General features: G+C 41.4%; 1 protein-coding gene across 1 annotated transcript in view; it reads right to left on the reverse strand.

Moving 5' to 3' along the window:
- Nucleotides 1-17,253, reverse strand: part of LOC119479738 (disintegrin and metalloproteinase domain-containing protein 12-like) — a 94,230-nt gene that overhangs the window by 39,738 nt on the left and 37,239 nt on the right. Inside the window, exon 5 of the mRNA XM_037755650.1 lies at nt 6,605-6,683. Coding sequence (XP_037611578.1) covers nt 6,605-6,683 — 79 coding nt within the window. The remainder of the gene's footprint in view (nt 1-6,604; nt 6,684-17,253) is intronic.

The raw sequence follows: 17,253 nt of genomic DNA on the forward strand, positions 1-17,253 counted from the left end.
ACTTCAGCCACCCTGCTCAGGAAAACAAGGAAATGTGAGTTTTCCACCCCTCTTCCTCTAAATATATAGTGCAGGCAGTAAATTTCAACGTCCGGCCTCCTTCAAGGCGGCTGACCTCGAGCAGCTGCTGATTCTGCATGTTTAGCGTCTGAATGAGTTTCTGGTGTTAAAGGGGATCCTTGCTTTGTAACGAGTTATGAATAATTTAATATTTAAAGCTGCACCATTTCATTTCATGTTTATTTGATAGGGACAAATACAATATACATAGAGAATTGCACAACAATTATCCAATGCAATGTATCACAGCATTTATAGTAATAATATTTCCATAAACAATGGATCAAATGACTATATCTGAATGTTTAATGTGAAAGGAGCCGCTTATAATGCCCTATCTCGCAATGAAAGTGAAAAATCATTTGTGGATCTGCTCCAAAATGTATTGGTTTCTTCCTCAGCCCATGATACACCCTTCCAACCAGTTTCATGGAAATCAGGCCAGTAGTTTTTTCATAATCCTGCTAACAAATAGACAAACTGAATGGAAAACATAACCTCCATGGTGGAGGTAACTCTCACCTGACTCCGTGTGTTTTAGCATCATTCAGGTTTCATTCGTTTTGGTTTTACGTCCCACAACTTTACTTTTTTGGTTCAGTGTAACGCTCTCACCAGCGTTGTTTCCAGCCATATATAGCAGCAAAACAGCAGAAACATTTAGCAGCAGGCCAAATCAGAGCTAACAGATGAGTGATTACTGGACTTACATTCGTTGCGATTGCCAGAAACATGACTCCAAAGGAATGCTAATGTTGCTCCATGTCTGCTCTGGATGTGTAACTAGGCAAGTGTTTGCTAATACATTTGCCATAACAACTTTAAACGGTGATAATACAGATGTTCTGCTGCTCCAAAAAAATCAATTGAGAACTTACAAAGAACAAAAGGTAATATTCATTTTGTTAGACATAACAAACCTGGTAACTTTTGGAGTCTGATATAACATTTTTATGAATAAAAGAATTGTATCTGTGTTTTTTCTCAAAACTTGTAGCCTATACTTTAAACGAGCCAAACCATACTGGTCGCCGCCACCCATTCCCACTGACTGCTGTTATGCAATTTGACATTTACCTATCACAGAACCAAAAACAGCTCTGCTTGTTGTGTATAGAGGGTGTGTGTGTTAATGTGGTGCTGAAACGGAGCGGAACGATCGATAGATGAGAGTGCGATTTCTTAGTTCAGCTTCTTAGCCTGTTTGCTTTTCATGGTTGTAAAGAGAGAGAGACCTGAAAGTCACAAACAGCCGTTTCTAGCACCATCGTTCTAAAATTCAAAATATATTTAGTGCTCTGATAGTGCTTCATTCTTATGTGAGTGCTCTGATTAATAAATGTATTCTTTGATTTTAAAACAGTAGCCTTATGCTGTTGCTGTTTCTGAGGCTATTACATGGTTAAATCAATGAATTTTGTTTTATGAAAAAAATTGCCCCCTCAGTCACTTCTTCCTGGCGCCTGGCCTGGGTGTCGGCCTAAAAAAGTGTTCTCTAATGTTACTCATACACTAGTAATATAGGCCTATGTTTCAATACATATGCCCGCAACCCCTCCTCGCGCCTTATGGCCCCCCCTTGTTCAGATGCGTTCAGTTGTCCATGGTTTTTTACCAAATCGGAGCCACATTTAAAATGCCAATGCTGTCTCCAAACAAATAATAATGCTCAAATACTACTAATAAAAGCAAATTGGACTGGAAAACATGTTACCAGTAAACATGATCCATGCAGCACTTATATTTCATCTGAAACGTATTTTAAAAAAGCAGTTACGTAGCATATTTATAGCATAATTCTTTGGAGACAGGGTTGAAAATTGGATTTGGCTATTGGAACCCAAACCTACTGCCCAAGAAACAATATCTTCTTTAGAGGACATTCAAGAACTGGACCAAAAGCCTTGAAAGCCTTTGTCTGTTTGGCCTCTTTCCATATCTCTATAGAGGTGCACTGAAAGAGAACCATCCATTCTGGCGAGGTAAAAAGGTGCAAAGAAAGGACAGCACATTACATGAAATATGAAATTCTCATGTAGCGAGGAGGAGCAGGGCTGGATTTAGTGTGCCGAGTTAATGCTACCACCTCATGTTTCTTTGATGAGATCATGACTGTGATGCATCGATATAAAGGATATGAATAGACTTTTGGTTTCTAAGGTTTCTGCAGAGAGTAACGAGACCAGGGAAGTGCTTACGCCTCCATATCTGGAATAAGAAAGATTAATAACTAATACCCAGATTATTGTGGGAGGCAACCCCGGGTGTGAACATTGTTTATCATAACTATGCATTTGTTATTCTAAGTTAACTCTTTAATATCCATGCTGGTGATTCATATTCCCAGTAGATGGCTTTTGTTTCAGCACATGGCACTCATTTATTGTATTGTATGTGGACTTTAGTGAGAAAGGGAGAGGATGTAAAACAGAGCAGAGGGAACCGAGGGAGGGCTGACTCACGCTGGAGTCGCTCCCAGCAGTACCTTGTCTTTGACACACCACTGAACCCTCCAGATCCCTTGCCCAGATCACTATATCAGTCTCCTCCCTGCCGGCAGGACAAATAAATTAACCAGGGATCAGTCTCAAAAGATCTGGCCGTTTCCAGTAAAGTAGACCCTCCCATGATGAGCAGGCTGTGGTCATGAGAGAGGAATGAGAGGAGGTACGGAGGTCCAAAGATGTCCGTTAGTTTCCAAGCTGGTAAGAACCACTGAGCAGGTAGATACTGGCAGTGATCCTCTGGTCCATGCATTCAATGTTTAATCCACCCATCCATCGAGAGCAGAATGAATTAGTCATAGGGCTGCAGCTATGGATTATTTTAGTAATTGAGTATTCTACTGATTATTCCATCAATTTATTGAGTAATTGGATAAAAAACTGCTTTCCCTTTTAGAAAAATCTAAATTTGTATTGCTTAACTTGCATACCATAATATTATCTGTCAAAGCTAAACCCATTTAGTGCGTTTAAGTGCCATATTACATTGTAGGTTTCAAGGGTTCAGACTCATCTATAGTGGTTATTTGCATAAAAACACACAATTCAAGTTATTAGGAAATTAATTATGAAATATTTGCTTCGATTAAAAAAAAATCTTGGCATTAGTAGTTCTAATGATAAAGATAAGCTGCTTAGAGCTAGTGTTAGGAAATTAAACAAGTCCCTCTCTCATATCTATTGTATATTTCTGTGAAAACATTTCATTCAAACAACTGCTTGTAAAACTACATTTTACAAGCTTACATTTGAACACATCATGATAAAGTTATAATTTATCTTTGCCTAATATTCATTTTTACAATATTCCTACGAGAAACGGTAATGTAATTATTCTAATTAAAATAAAAAAAAAATAAAAAAATTGAATGAATGAATAGAGCTTGAAAGCATCATAATGTAACTCAATGGAACCTCCGTTAACATTGGCTGTTAGCTCCGCTATTTAACCAAGCAGGACTGTGCTGCCCAACGCCAACAGCTAACGTTAACTAGCTCTTCTCCTGCCGATTATCACACAGATTTGTTGTTCAATTCAATCAGTTGATTAGCGGCCCCAGAGTTGGTGTGGACAAGGCGCAGGGGGGTTAAACAAAGAGATTTATAGTAATCGAGTCACTCAAGTTTCTCGAGGAATCGTTTCAGCCCTAATTAGTCGACTAATCAACTTATGTGATTAGACAGAAAATCACTAGGAAGTCAGTTGATGCAAACATGAGGCAACAATGCCACACATTTGCTGGTTCAAGCTTCTCAAATGTGAGGATTTGCTGCTCTCCTTCGTTTTACATAACTTTCATTGGAATATTTTATCGAACAAAAGAAGCAATATGGAGGCATCATCTCAGGCTCTGGGAAATTGTGATGGTAATTTTTCATCATCCTCAAATATTCTAAAGACTTAATGATTAATCAATGAATCTTGATAATGAAAACAGCCAGTTGCAGAAGCCCTACACCCGTTAATAAATCCATCTAACCGTCCGTTAATGCACCTCTCAGTGTCTCGAAGTCTGACCCGCTACAACTCCTCCATTGTCTTTACGCTCTGGAATGGCAGTAATTGTGATGAGCTGGCCGAGCCCAGCCAATGAGGGTCCAGCTCTGGTCTCACAGCAGTCTCGAGTGGAAAATATTGTTCATTTCACTGCGTGGGCCGGCCATTATTGAATTATATTAATCTCCTCCTTTGTGGATTTCGGCATAAGTAGGCCAGGCGTTTTTGTACGCAGACCTCACAGGATGTCTATTATTATGCTTTCCGGGTATCTGAACATAAATTACACGTTTAATTGCTTTCCAAACTGCAGATGATCAAATCACTGAAATCAGGCAAGCAGGTGGACGCTTTGATGCATAGAAACTGTTCATCATACTCATTCATCACAGGATACTGTACACATAGTTGCCTAATAGTCTTGCTGTTTCTCAACCTCTAAATAAAAATCCTTCAGTAGAGGGATATTTATGGATCCATTGTATTTGAAAGCAGAACAGCTGAGCTTAATGTAGATGAGGAAAATGTATCACAACACTGAAGCAAATCACAAGAAATTATGAGAAGACCAAACCCCAGCATTGAACGGTTGGAGAAAATACAACTCAGGACGTATCATTTATGAAGTAATTAACTCATAAACTGCAAAAAAGAGGATATATTTGTAAGTTATAAAGTATAAAAGCTGACACTGCACCCTGTTGGAGTTGTGGTAGTAAACGATGTACTTCTCTTTGACTCAAAATACTGGAGAATGCATGCCCGGTTGCACTAAAAAGGCGTATGAATGACACGGTAATTCGCAAGTCATTTTGCATGCAATAAGAACGCCGTTCTTGCTTTTGCCGTGTCATTTGTACGCCATGTAATCTGTACTGACTGCAAAGTAAATGCATCCATGTAAATATGCTACGCTCAGATCTAGTGACGTAGAATAAAAAGTGAGAAAGACTGTTAATGCTGGGCGGAAGGGGAGGTTGATGGGTCCAACAAACACAGGACTTTCGACCAGGAGACTGGTGTTAAAGACTGTGTTGTTGAATTTTTTTGAAGTTACGTTAGTGACGTTTGTTACATAATTTTTTGTGATGTTTTGTGGCATGTTTTTTGTGCTTCTGTTACGTTGTTTCTGTACGTATTTTACTAGATTACGTACTTATTTTAAGTATCTTAAACCTAACTAAGTGGTTTTGTTGCCTCAACTTAACTGCAGCCGTTACGCATGGCGTAAAAATGATACATGAAAAGAGGCGTACAAATAACATGCGAAAATGCAAAAATGCGTTCTTATGACACGTGGAATGTCCTTGTAATGTTGTGCTATTTATACGCCTTCCCATGAGATTGGGCTGGAAAAATTACAAGTCATTTGAGGGATTTAAAGGATAACCTCTGTAGTTTTCAACCTCTAAGTGACTAATGGGGACAACACTGGCCCCGTCAGTTTACATCCTCTAAAAGTCCTTGTTTTTGCCACTGACAGGCTCAGATTGTTATTAGCAGTGTCTGACAACATTATGGAAAGGAACCTACAGAGAAATGAAACGGTTTTCTTACCTTTTTCTTGGTCATGTCTGTTTGTTATTGTGTGTTTTGCTCTGAGAAGCCTCACTCTGAAATGTCGCATTGCCTCCATGTTGGCGAAATCGTCTAAATATTCAGCCATGACATTGAACATCTTTTAGATAACACTAAGCTGTGCTTTCTGTACTCCAACACAACAAACTCTGACAACACCAGCAGTCATCTCTGCACTCTCACTCACCTTTCCACCGTCCACATTTTATTTCTCTGTAGGGTCCTTTCCATAATGTTGTATATGTATTGTATAATGTTGACGTAAACTGACGGTACCAGCTTGCCCCAAATGATTACATTACAGCTCATGTTACGGTTGCCATCTGCAGCGTTCTCCCTCAATACTGGACCAATTTCAAAAAGTGTTGTCCCCATTAGTCACTTAGACACAAAAACATGGGGAGATAGTGGTCCAGGTTGAAAAATACCAAAGTTATCCTTTAACAGATGTATTTTAGATAGAAGTGCCATCTCAATTTAACAAGTACAAGACACATAAACGTGATTATAGGTGCTGAATATTTCAGTCAGTGTGAATTCTGAAGTGCACTTAGATGTTCACTTGTTTAATATTTTCTTATAAACCATTTTCTGGGATGGTTTGAAGTTTATCCATTATAAAAGACTTCCCGAAAATGAAATCTGTTCTCTGACCTCTGCCCCCCTTTTATTTCATCAAATATGAATCTGTGCTGGCAGAGAACGAAAATGGGCCCACTCACCTATACAGGTTTCTTTATGCGCAAGACTACCCAATTCCAGGTGGTTTTAAAAGTGGGTCTAACTGCGACATCAAATTTTCTTTACTTCCTCGCTGACCCTAACAAGGGGGAGCACAACAAACCCGACAAGAAGAAGAAGAGATCCACAGAAGCCCGACACTCATAAGAGCTGCAGGGTCGTCGATAAATCAGCCTTCATAAAAAAAAAAAAAAAAACAGACAATAAGAGGTTGTTAACATACCGTGAAGTTGTGAAAGCCTGTGACCGCAATGCCATCTTCCAGGTAATGAGTTTCTGTATAGTTGCTCGCGAACAGTCCCCTAGAAAGAACAAACAAAGACAACAGACGCTCAGAAGTGACCCTAAGGGGCGTCATCCTGAAAAATCAATCACAATGTCTTAAACCAGACTCGCATGGATGATAAACAGTCTGATGTGATTGAAAAGGTAACTCTGCCTCAGAAGAGTATAAATTGAATTGAGCAGCTGAAGGCTTCAAGAAAAGAAATCTATGACGTTTTCTATTAAGCCACTTTCACACCACGTGCGTGCACCAGGAAGAAGCATTCAATATCAATCCATAACTCATTCCATGTGATACGCTAGAGCAGTTAATAGCTTACACATTGCAGACAATGGCAAGTAATGAGCAGGTGGACATAATAGTGTGGTCAGTGAAGAAATCATTTTTAGTTACAGACGGGAATCAATAACAGTACAACGTGACTCTCTGAGGTTACCAAGTGATCCGGTTTATATCAAGAAAGCACAATAAATCAACACAGAGAATCTGTGCTGCAGGCAAACGGAGGCGCTGCTCTCTCTTTCTTTCTGTAAGAATTGCTGAAAGAGCAGCATAAATTCAGGGGTCAGTAGCATGTAGGGCTGGGAAGATAACAGCAATACCTTGGTAATAGGGCACCTTCTGCCCGCTCATTTATCTCTATCATGGCAAACTCAATTTTGTTATCACTGCATCACAATTAAAGCTTTCCACTGGCCGACCACTGTACTGTAAGGCTTTTACTGTGAAGCAACAGCTCCCTGTAGTCAACATGATGTCAGTGAGAGACGACTCCTGGGTGTGTTGAAGTATGTCTTCTGCAGAGGTGGGACCAAGTCATTGTTTTTTGCAAGTCACAAGTAAGTCTCAAGTTTTTGCACTCAAGTCCCAAGTCATAAACTTTCGAGTTTTCGAGTCCTAGACAAGTCGTAATGCCATTTTAACAACAGAGTAACTGGCGCTGAGTAACATAACGTTAGTTCTTCATGGTTTCCTCCTGCAACTTAATTGGATATTGTATTGTATTGGTTCAAACAAATTGGATCTGGGGCATTAAGTGTAAGATAATCAAATGCAAGTCCCAAAAATATTTACCAAAAAAAAGAATCCAGAGTTAAACAAAAAAACACCACTTTTTGGGGATTCAGCAAGTTCAGTTTTTCCCCCCACAAGTAAATCCTCTTCCCAAACAAATAAAGGATCTCTGTTCAGTTTGTTCAGTTCCGTTATTTCCCACGAGTAAATCCTCTTGATTCACGAACAAATCTATAAAGGATCTCTCGAAAAATAAACAAACCAATCATCCCTGACGCTGTCGGATTTATCTCCGTTACCGGGCAGTTGATCATCTTTGTGGACACACTTTTGAAAGAACATACTTTTTAATCTTTGGGCTTGGGGGACGCCAGTATTTTCAAGTGAAAATGTGAAAGTCTGAGTCGAGTTGCAAGCTGTTTTTACATTTTGTCAAGTTGAGTCCAAAGTGAACAAATTTGTGACTCGAGTCCAAGTCATTTGACTCGACTCCACACCACTGGTTTTCTGAATATAAAGATGTGGAACTTAGAGCATTTCTTGTCAGCAAAGTTTTAAATAAAGGAATTATTAAATTATTAAATCAAATATGGTAAAAGAAGAAACGGCTACATAGAGTTCCTACATGTCATTAATACGGTCACCAAGGTAAACGTTTTTACCATGCTTGTCCTGATTTTTAGACAGTTGTGCTGTACCCGCATCAATGTTACATTACTATACGTAACTATCATGGTAAACTTAAACCTTTATCACGTTCGTCAAATACATACAGGTTTATACATGTATTTTGACCTCTGCATTCAACCCACCCTAAGTATTTTAGGACCCGGGGATCGAACCGCCGACCTTGTGGTTAAACACACTGAGCTACAGCTGACCCAATTTGTAAAAATAGCAATTCGTCATATGAGACATACACGCTAGGAAAATAAAAATAAATACTTACTGGTATTTTTAAACAAAAATTCTCCAAACAAAGTCCCACTTGTTGATTACAAAGCTTCAAACCACATCTCATCGCCTTCTTTTTTTGCTAAGTTGTCATGGAGATGGTTTAGTTATCACATGACCACAAACAACAAGTAAGTTGGACCTTGTGTTGAGAATTTATTCGTCAAGCTGTTGTTTCCACGGTCAAGAATGAACCTTCAATATTTTGTCCCCCAAAGGAAATGCCTTTATGTCTGTCTCGCCCACAATCGTTCCGCTACTTTTATTATGTTTTGGAGAAACTATGAGTGTTCATACTGAACATCCAGCAGATTTTAATGCTTTTCAGTTGTGCTGTGGCTCCGGGTCACCAAAGGAATCCGTTGCAACGGTTTTATATCAGAGTCTACTACAGCGGCTGTCCTCTAAGAACCTTTTCGGAGCATCCTGTAGACTTTTCAACCCCACAGGGGGAGGGGGGCGATTTATTATTTGACACTCAAAAGATAGATTTTTGGTTGAGTACACCACATAACGACTGTGCTGACCTGTCACTGCTATTAAAAAATAAAAAATCTTTACTGTCACAGCCTTTCTACAATGATGGCTGCCCTTCTCTTCACCTATACCGGGGTTAGTGAGAACAGTCTGGCGGAGGGAAGGACACTCAGCGGGGGAAAAGAGGATCAACAAATGAGCAGAGATCCAAAACAAGCTATGAGGACCCCTCCTGGGTTGATTATTACAACATGAGCATGTGTGTTCATAATTTGTACAAGCGAGGACGAGAGTGTCCATGTATCGCACATCCAGCGAGTGCATGTACAGTATTACACTACAGGACACCGGCAGATGGTCGGCTGGTGCTAATCCGCAGCAGAGGAACAAACCTCAGCGGGCAGCTGGATTCTCTTACTGACCTCACCGCTGACAACCCAGCTGGGAGTGTCAGCTGTAACAACCTGGGGAGGGGGGTTATTTTGTTTGGGAGCTGTCAGCATGAGACACAATGCTTCCCCGCCCTCCACTCCTCTGCAGAGCCAAAGAGCTGGTAATAATCATCGGATCAAAGCGAGGCCAAAAAGTAGAGAGAGCCAAATAAAATGATGTGTTTCTTCAGTCTTAATTAGGTCTGCACTCTCAGTCGGACACATAACCTCAACATCTGCCCACAACAGACAATCCAGTGTGGTGAGTGTATGTGAGTGTGTGTGTGTGTGTGTGTGTGTGTCTGCCTCCCTGATAGCCTGTAACACTCAGGGAGAGGTCGGTATAAAAGACATCCATGTGTCGGCAACATGGAACCAAGAAACCACACCTTAGTGGGTAGGGATGTCACGACACCAGAAATAGACCATTTGATACCAATACTAGTTAAATTCCACGATTCTCGATACAAATTCGATACCACGTTAAAAAACTTTAACCAAACAATACATCCCATGTACCTCAACATTTTAGCGTTTGCATACTGTTTTTTGCAAATGTATTATTAATCCCTAACTAATTATACTAGTAATAATTTTCCTTCGCCCAATACTCATTTTACTGAATAGAGCTTGAACGCATCATAATGAAACCTCCGTATGTTCGCTCCGTTATTTAGCCAAGGGATTTATTGTTCGTAATGTAGCATTATCAGGGAAATGTTCTATTGTCTCCAGGATTACGTTCGTCTTGAGCCCTGATCCCCCATACCTGCGGTACTGTAGAAAAACGAGTATCGTCGCATTTTCAGATATTGGCATCAATTTGGTAGCGAAATATCATCTCTCATGACATCCCTATTAGTGGGTCTGCAAAATGGAACAAAGAAACTGTACCTTAGTCCACCTGAGTGAGGTGAGCCCAGATCAGTTCCAGTCATTCCATATGCATACCATGATAATATCATTATTGGCATTGTTAGCATTGGTAGAAGAAGAGGACTAATATTCCTTTACTTCTTTGCTACTTGTACTCCAATTTTCTGCTTACAGTCATGGCCACCTCTGGCCTTTCTGTCTGTATCAAACAGATGACTGATCTAGTCACCAATGGACCAACAGTCCAGGTGTAGTGGAGGGTATATGCGGGTATATTTAGTATACCCACCTCTTTTTCTGGTGGTTTACAATATACCCACCTATCAGCCAAAAAGCCATTGGAATATATAGGAGAGTATACACACTTCCTCTACCCATATACCTAGTAGTACACCCACCTCATCAACGACCACTACACCACTGCCAACAGTAGTAAATTAGAGGCCAGCAGTGAGGTTTCTCACTACACTACCATTCTCTGGTTGGTAGCCTAGCCTATTTTATCAATCCATTGATATTGCAACTGACTTGGTTTGTCACTATCATTCCTAGGCTGCTAACTCACATGGTTAGTAGCTCCATAGCATATTGCAATGCGTGCCAAGATTAGACTGTTTCCTGGCAACGGCGGTTAACCCTAGTGCATAATGAGGAAAGTATGTCCCCCATCGCTTACACTGAAAGCGGATTAGGAAGGAATTTAATGGTGAGAATGAACAGAAGGCAAAACCTGTTCCAATGTTCATACGGACACCTGGCTATTGATTAAAGAGGCTTAAAAAATTGTGAACCCGTCCTTTAATGGGCTAGATGATGATAAACCACACAAATAAGAGTTGCTATCTACACTTCACACGTGTAAGAAAACACCATACAGGAGTATCATTTGCATCACTGAGCGCATAAAAACACAGATGTACAGAAAACCCTCCACCTGTAAGCCGAACAATGAAGCGCCAGCCAACTACATCATGTGTCTAATTCTACAAGCCACCCGCCCTGCATGGCAGCAGCAGCCCACTGTTTATCAATCGGTGGGAAGTTAATGAGACGTGGGGGAAGGAAGGGGACGGGGGGTCGCGCCCCCCATTTAAAATGCATTATCTACGGGACGGGACAGGTCTCCAGCAGGGCTCCGTCTGACTGACAGGGAGTCAACAAGAAGACGCCACGTTTTTGCTGTTAATGCTGCAGAACCTGTCCTGAGTGTAGGCAGCCTGACACCCAAACAACCACATAATGACGGCATGTGTGACACAACAGGAGGTAAATATCACGGAGATTTGTGCTGCTGCTGCACGAACTCGTCTTAAAACTCTGACAGAGCAATATTTGCTATAACTTCTCTGCATCAGTCAGACAGGTACAACACCTATAATTACAGTTCTGTTTACGTCTTGACGTGCTGTCTCCTGGCTGAGAACGACAACTTTTTGAAAGAAAATATATTAATTTGGTGGAAGGAGTCAGATTCGGCTGTCAGTAGATTTGACAACGCAGACAGAAAGACAATGAAGTCACTTCAAGCTAATCCTGAATGCCAGCTACTAAATGCCACTTCTGTTCTCCCTGCATTGAATTATCATATTGTTTCTGTTGTATCTCCGCTCAACATTGCCAGCCTCTTCCGTCTGTCTTTGTATAGGGAAATAACACCGGGATTTACGCAAAGTCTTATCTAAATGGAATATATTCGCATGCAAAAATAAATGTCAAGGCTTACTATTCAAACACAAACACGGTCGCGGACGCTCTAATTGAGAAAATGCAACCGCGCCGACCTCGGAAAATTAATCTCTTTAGTGATTTCACAACAAATTCCATGATTCTCTCACATGTGGTCTTCATTGCTAGTGTTTGCTCTGCTTTTGTGTGAGTAAATGTTGCGGCGTGTGAGATATATTAATTGCAACAGGCTTGATGAATTGGAGTCGGTGCCTAATCAATCACCAGAGAACGGGAGGTCTCATTTTGTAGGTGAGTGCTGCATATGACCTAGAAGGAAAAAGTCCTTTACGGCATATAAACAGCTTTTACATGCTAATGTAAGAGCTGTTTTTATCGATGATGACACCGCATCTCGTCATCTTCGTCTCGTACTGAAAGCTTGTGATGCGATTATGGCAATAACAAAACAAAAAAGACGTATCGAGAGCTCAGTCGTAGTCACGCACAGGCCATAAAAACGTATTCTCAGCGGGGGAGAGGGCCGTTTATGCTGCCCGGGACACTTTTGAACAAATCTTGGGGGACCAACAAAACCTTGAATCGATTATGTGACAGGCCAAGAGGAGAAAGAAAAATTTTATTGTCAGAGAGAGACAGACAATGTTTTCCCTACTGTAGGCACCAAGGATCTGTTCTATTTGGCCGAATATAAAACAGCACATTTTTCAGTCAGTAGTCACAAATGGGTTTTCAACTTCACGCTCCGCGGGACTCCCCCTTTTCTCTTGATAAGGTATCCAACCAGGCCATGAGTATAATTGAGCAAAGAAAAGGTTAGCGCTTACACATTCTGTGGCGAAGTATTTTAAAAAGTACATTAGCTTCCTTTTTTTGGAGTGAATATCCTTAATTGACTCGCTATGACCGGTACATTGACACCGCGGCCTCCATTACCATTGCTGGGATACAAGCTGGATCAATGTGCAGCGATTTCCAAGTCACAGGCTCCGATATGTCTCATTAAACTCAGACAACCTAATCAGGGACTTCTGGACAAATCCTACAGTTAACTATGATAAATGAGGAGCTGGGCATTAGAGGCCTCTGGTGCATTCGCACTTGTAAGCCCCGGCTCTGTAACGGAAAAGTTATTCAGAACAGATGTAAATATAAACATTTAGAGCAGATGAAATCATCATCAAAGAAATACGTTTCTCGTAAAAAAAAAAACTAATCGAGGAGCTCCAATTAGTACGTTACATTTCGACGGAGAGACCCGTGAGGCAATGTGGCAGTAATAACGGTCCCCTTCGCCTTTTATGTGGCGAGTGGCAAGAACCCAGCGCCGTGTGGAAAAAGCGGGAGCATGTGCATGAAAACCTACAATAGTGCAAACCCCCCCAAAGCCAAAAAATCTTGTCTCGGTCTTTGTAACATTCTTTTTCCAGGCGCGAGGGAAGAGGGCCAGTCTTCCTGGCTGTGATCTGTCTGACATCAGGCAGTGTTGCAGGCCAGTGCCAAGTAGAGCAGAGAAGCAGAATTCCCCCTGCTTACCCTGAGCTCAATGCAACTCCCAGTCTTCACGAAGCATGTCATGAACAGAGCCGTTAGAGCATGCCAGCCAATGATTTCAGCTCAAGGAGGGAGGGAGGAAGAGGAGGCAGGGTGGGGGGAGAAAGAGCAGGAAAAGTCAAGGCAGATGGTTTTGACTTTATTCATATAAGCTGCCATGTTCAGTAGCGAGCTAGCCTGCAGCTCGGTGGCGCCCCTGTCTCTTAGACCAACGCTCACTCCGGCACGACAAGGCAAAAAAAATGTGGTCTTTGGCAAAGCAAACGGTGTTGAAAAAGCAAAAATTAAAGCTTCTCATACACACAGAGAAAGCAGCTTTATCCCCGTTTCAACTTCCCACAACAGCCTCATTGTGATTCTTTACACCTGCGTGGTTAATTGGTCAGCGTGATGGTCAAACAGCGTGGCCATTAGTAGCGGTGGCACGCAATTATTGCGATGACTGTCACCTAGAGATTGATGCGGTTAAGCCCAGGCGTGCCCCGTGAAATCAATAAAGTGTCATCTCTGAGCAACGTCAGCATGATGGATGACTCCACAGGATCCCAATTACAGAGACTGGATGATGAATACCACCCCAACAATGGATAAGATAATTGGAATTAGGACAGGAGTGCAACAGTAATCTTTGATTAAGTGTGAAGATAATGATGCAGCGTTTACGGAGATACACAGGTATGCTAGTTACAGTCAAAACAAATACATGATGTAGTGTTTCAGTTTGTCAAAGTACAAAAGGTACACTGGTCCACTGACACAAAGGTCATGCTGTCGTGTATTTTGAAATGAAATGTATACAGTACCTCACATATATTAAAGGGATAGTTTGGGTGTTTTGAAGCGAGGTTGTATGAGGTATTTATCCATAGTCAGTGTATTACCTATAGTAGATGACGGTCGGCACGCCTCCAGTTTGGAGAAGCAGACAGGAGTTACCGCACAGACGCAAATCAATGTACTGCTGTGGACGGGGTCAGCAGTAAAACGAATTTTAGACACCTAAAAAAAGTCAATATCAGTTTAAGTGTACGCTATATTTAGAATATTTTCAATGCTCTACTTTGCTGTCAGACAGCCCTTTCCGACGGGGAACTGAAGCCGTTGTATCCATCTATAGTCTCGCCAAATCCACCAGACTCCATTGAAAAAAACTTTAATTTTACCTCAAAGAACACGGGGGGTTGCTGGTCTACCGCTGCCTTGTTGGGTTAGTTTGTTTGTGCTATTATGTGACTTGTTTGTGCTTGTATGTGACTTTGGTGTATCCAAACTAACCAAATTCACACAATAACACAAACAAACTAACCGATCGAGGCAGCGGTAGACCAGCAACTCCCGAGGTAAAATTACTGTTTTTTTCAAAGAAGTCTGGTTGTTTTGGCAAGAGCATAAATAATGACTTCAGTTCCCCATTGGAAACATAGACTGTTGCACTGTAAAGCTGTCTAACAGCAAAGTAAACCGCCGTAAATATTCTAAACATAGCGTACATTTAAAGTGATTTCAAATTTTTTAGGTGGGTCTTTCTTTTAGGTGTCTAAAATACGTTTTGGTGCCGGCCCCGTCCACAGCAGTACATTGCTTTGCTTCCTTGCGGTAACTCCTGTCTGCTTCTCCAAACTGGGAGCGTGTCTATCGTCATCATACACTGGCTATGGGATCATCACTCCTGCAAATCCTCACCAGAAAAACAACAGCATTAGTTGTTTGTTTACTATGTTTATGCTTTCCCATCAAGCGAGCTCTTGCGGTTGCGAGAATAATGGTTATTTAAGTAGAAAAGGTGGAAGTGGCGTGATACGGTTATACCACCAGGAGGTCAGAGTGGAGGATAACCACAACCACAATGTTAACCTTAATGAGACCAACCATAGCGGGGGCATGCAGACCAGGAAACACTCACGAACAAACGTGCCATTTAGGTACGAGGACTTGTTTTCTTTACGCCGTCCCTCAACACATTTAGCATCCCGTGTCACATTAAGCACATATGCTGCTGCCTCACCGTATTATGGGAACACTTTGTCTCTCGCTGCACCAGCGTGAAGTGACACATAGTCCAGCCATTCCAGTGTGACAGGCACAATGAAAACTTAATAAAATAAAACAAAAAGCCACGTTTGTTTAACTTCTCACTAGTCGTCTGGTTTTACAGCTTGTAAGAGTCATAAAAACCAGACGGGATAACTACAGGAAGATTGTTTTTCCACATAATCATCCGTTCCGATCTATTGTTTCTGCGCCTGTCGTCACTTGTAGACATGCAACATCAGGTCGCATCTGGCTCTCGTGTGTTGTGCTTACACCCCAGTGTTTGTTGTAACCCAAAGGCATGCATGCATGTGACAAATTGGGTCTATGACAACCCAGCAAATCATCACCTGCTCACTCATGGTTTACAGCAGGGCAAGTCTCTTTCATTTCCTCTAAAAAGACATTAATATCACTTTATTGCTCATGATGTCACGATCCCAGAGGGCGAGGGGGAAAGTAATCACATGTGACTTATCAAAGGCAGCTGATCGGCACCGTGTGTGAACTCTTCAGGTCAAGTGGAATATGACGCTCAAATATTCCTTATGTTCGCAATTAGACAAGTGATAGCAATTAAATCTAAATTGTAGGAAAACAAATAAAATCTTGGCAGTTTGTCCCAGGTGGAGGTTTTTTTCTTCTTCTTTTTTTCTTTTTCTGTGGCATAGGCTAGTGACATTGTTATCTGAAACTAATTATGCCGGGTGCCAAAGCAGCAGTCTCTCAAATCGCCTTTGTTGCTGTGGATCACTGGAGGGGAGATCCTTCATCCTGCTTTCTACTCCTATCTGCCCCCGGGGCTTTTTGCTCCTCTATGGCAGAGAGCGTGCCTCCGCTCTGCCTCTTCATCTCCCTCAGGACGAGCTCCGCTTGTGTGTCAGCGTGCGGGGGTGTGGGAGAGATGGAAATAGAGAGTGTGTCTCCGCTTGTGTGCAGGAATCACCGAAATGTGCTGGTAGCTCCGTTTGATTTATGCGCGTCTGTGTGGGAGCATGTGTTGTGTGTGTGTGCGCTCGCTGCATGTTTCCCCAACCAGGGTTGTGTTTGCGCTCCACACACACACACAAATCAGGCTCATGGCTTATAGATCATGCAACACAGTCTTTTCTTTCAACACTATCTGCAAAACCGCAACACTCCCCGGCTGATTTCCTAAACTACTTATTCAACCCTCAGTGCATCCTGCATGGGAAAATCAGGAAGGCATTATAGAACTGTAATGTGTTTTGCAAAGTCTGAAACTAAATTTGAAGGTGAGACACCCCAGGCAAAAAAATTATTCATCATGCACTGATCAATTTTGAGATTTTGTGCTATTTTGTAACATGTTTTCTATCAGACTAGTGGAAATAAAACATCAAAAATACACATTTAGGTGTTTATTTCACTAAATTTTGTCTGTTTGCATCTATAGATTTCTCCTAAATTCACCAAAAGTAGCATTAGATAATGTAGGGCTGGGCGATATGGCCAAAATCTTCTATCACGATATAGGTAATTTCATATCTCTATAACGGTATATAACACAATATTGCATGTTTTATGGTAATTCAATAAATA

Source organism: Sebastes umbrosus, chromosome 20 (genome assembly GCF_015220745.1).
Source record: "Sebastes umbrosus isolate fSebUmb1 chromosome 20, fSebUmb1.pri, whole genome shotgun sequence".
NCBI classification, from domain to species: domain Eukaryota; kingdom Metazoa; phylum Chordata; class Actinopteri; order Perciformes; family Sebastidae; genus Sebastes; species Sebastes umbrosus.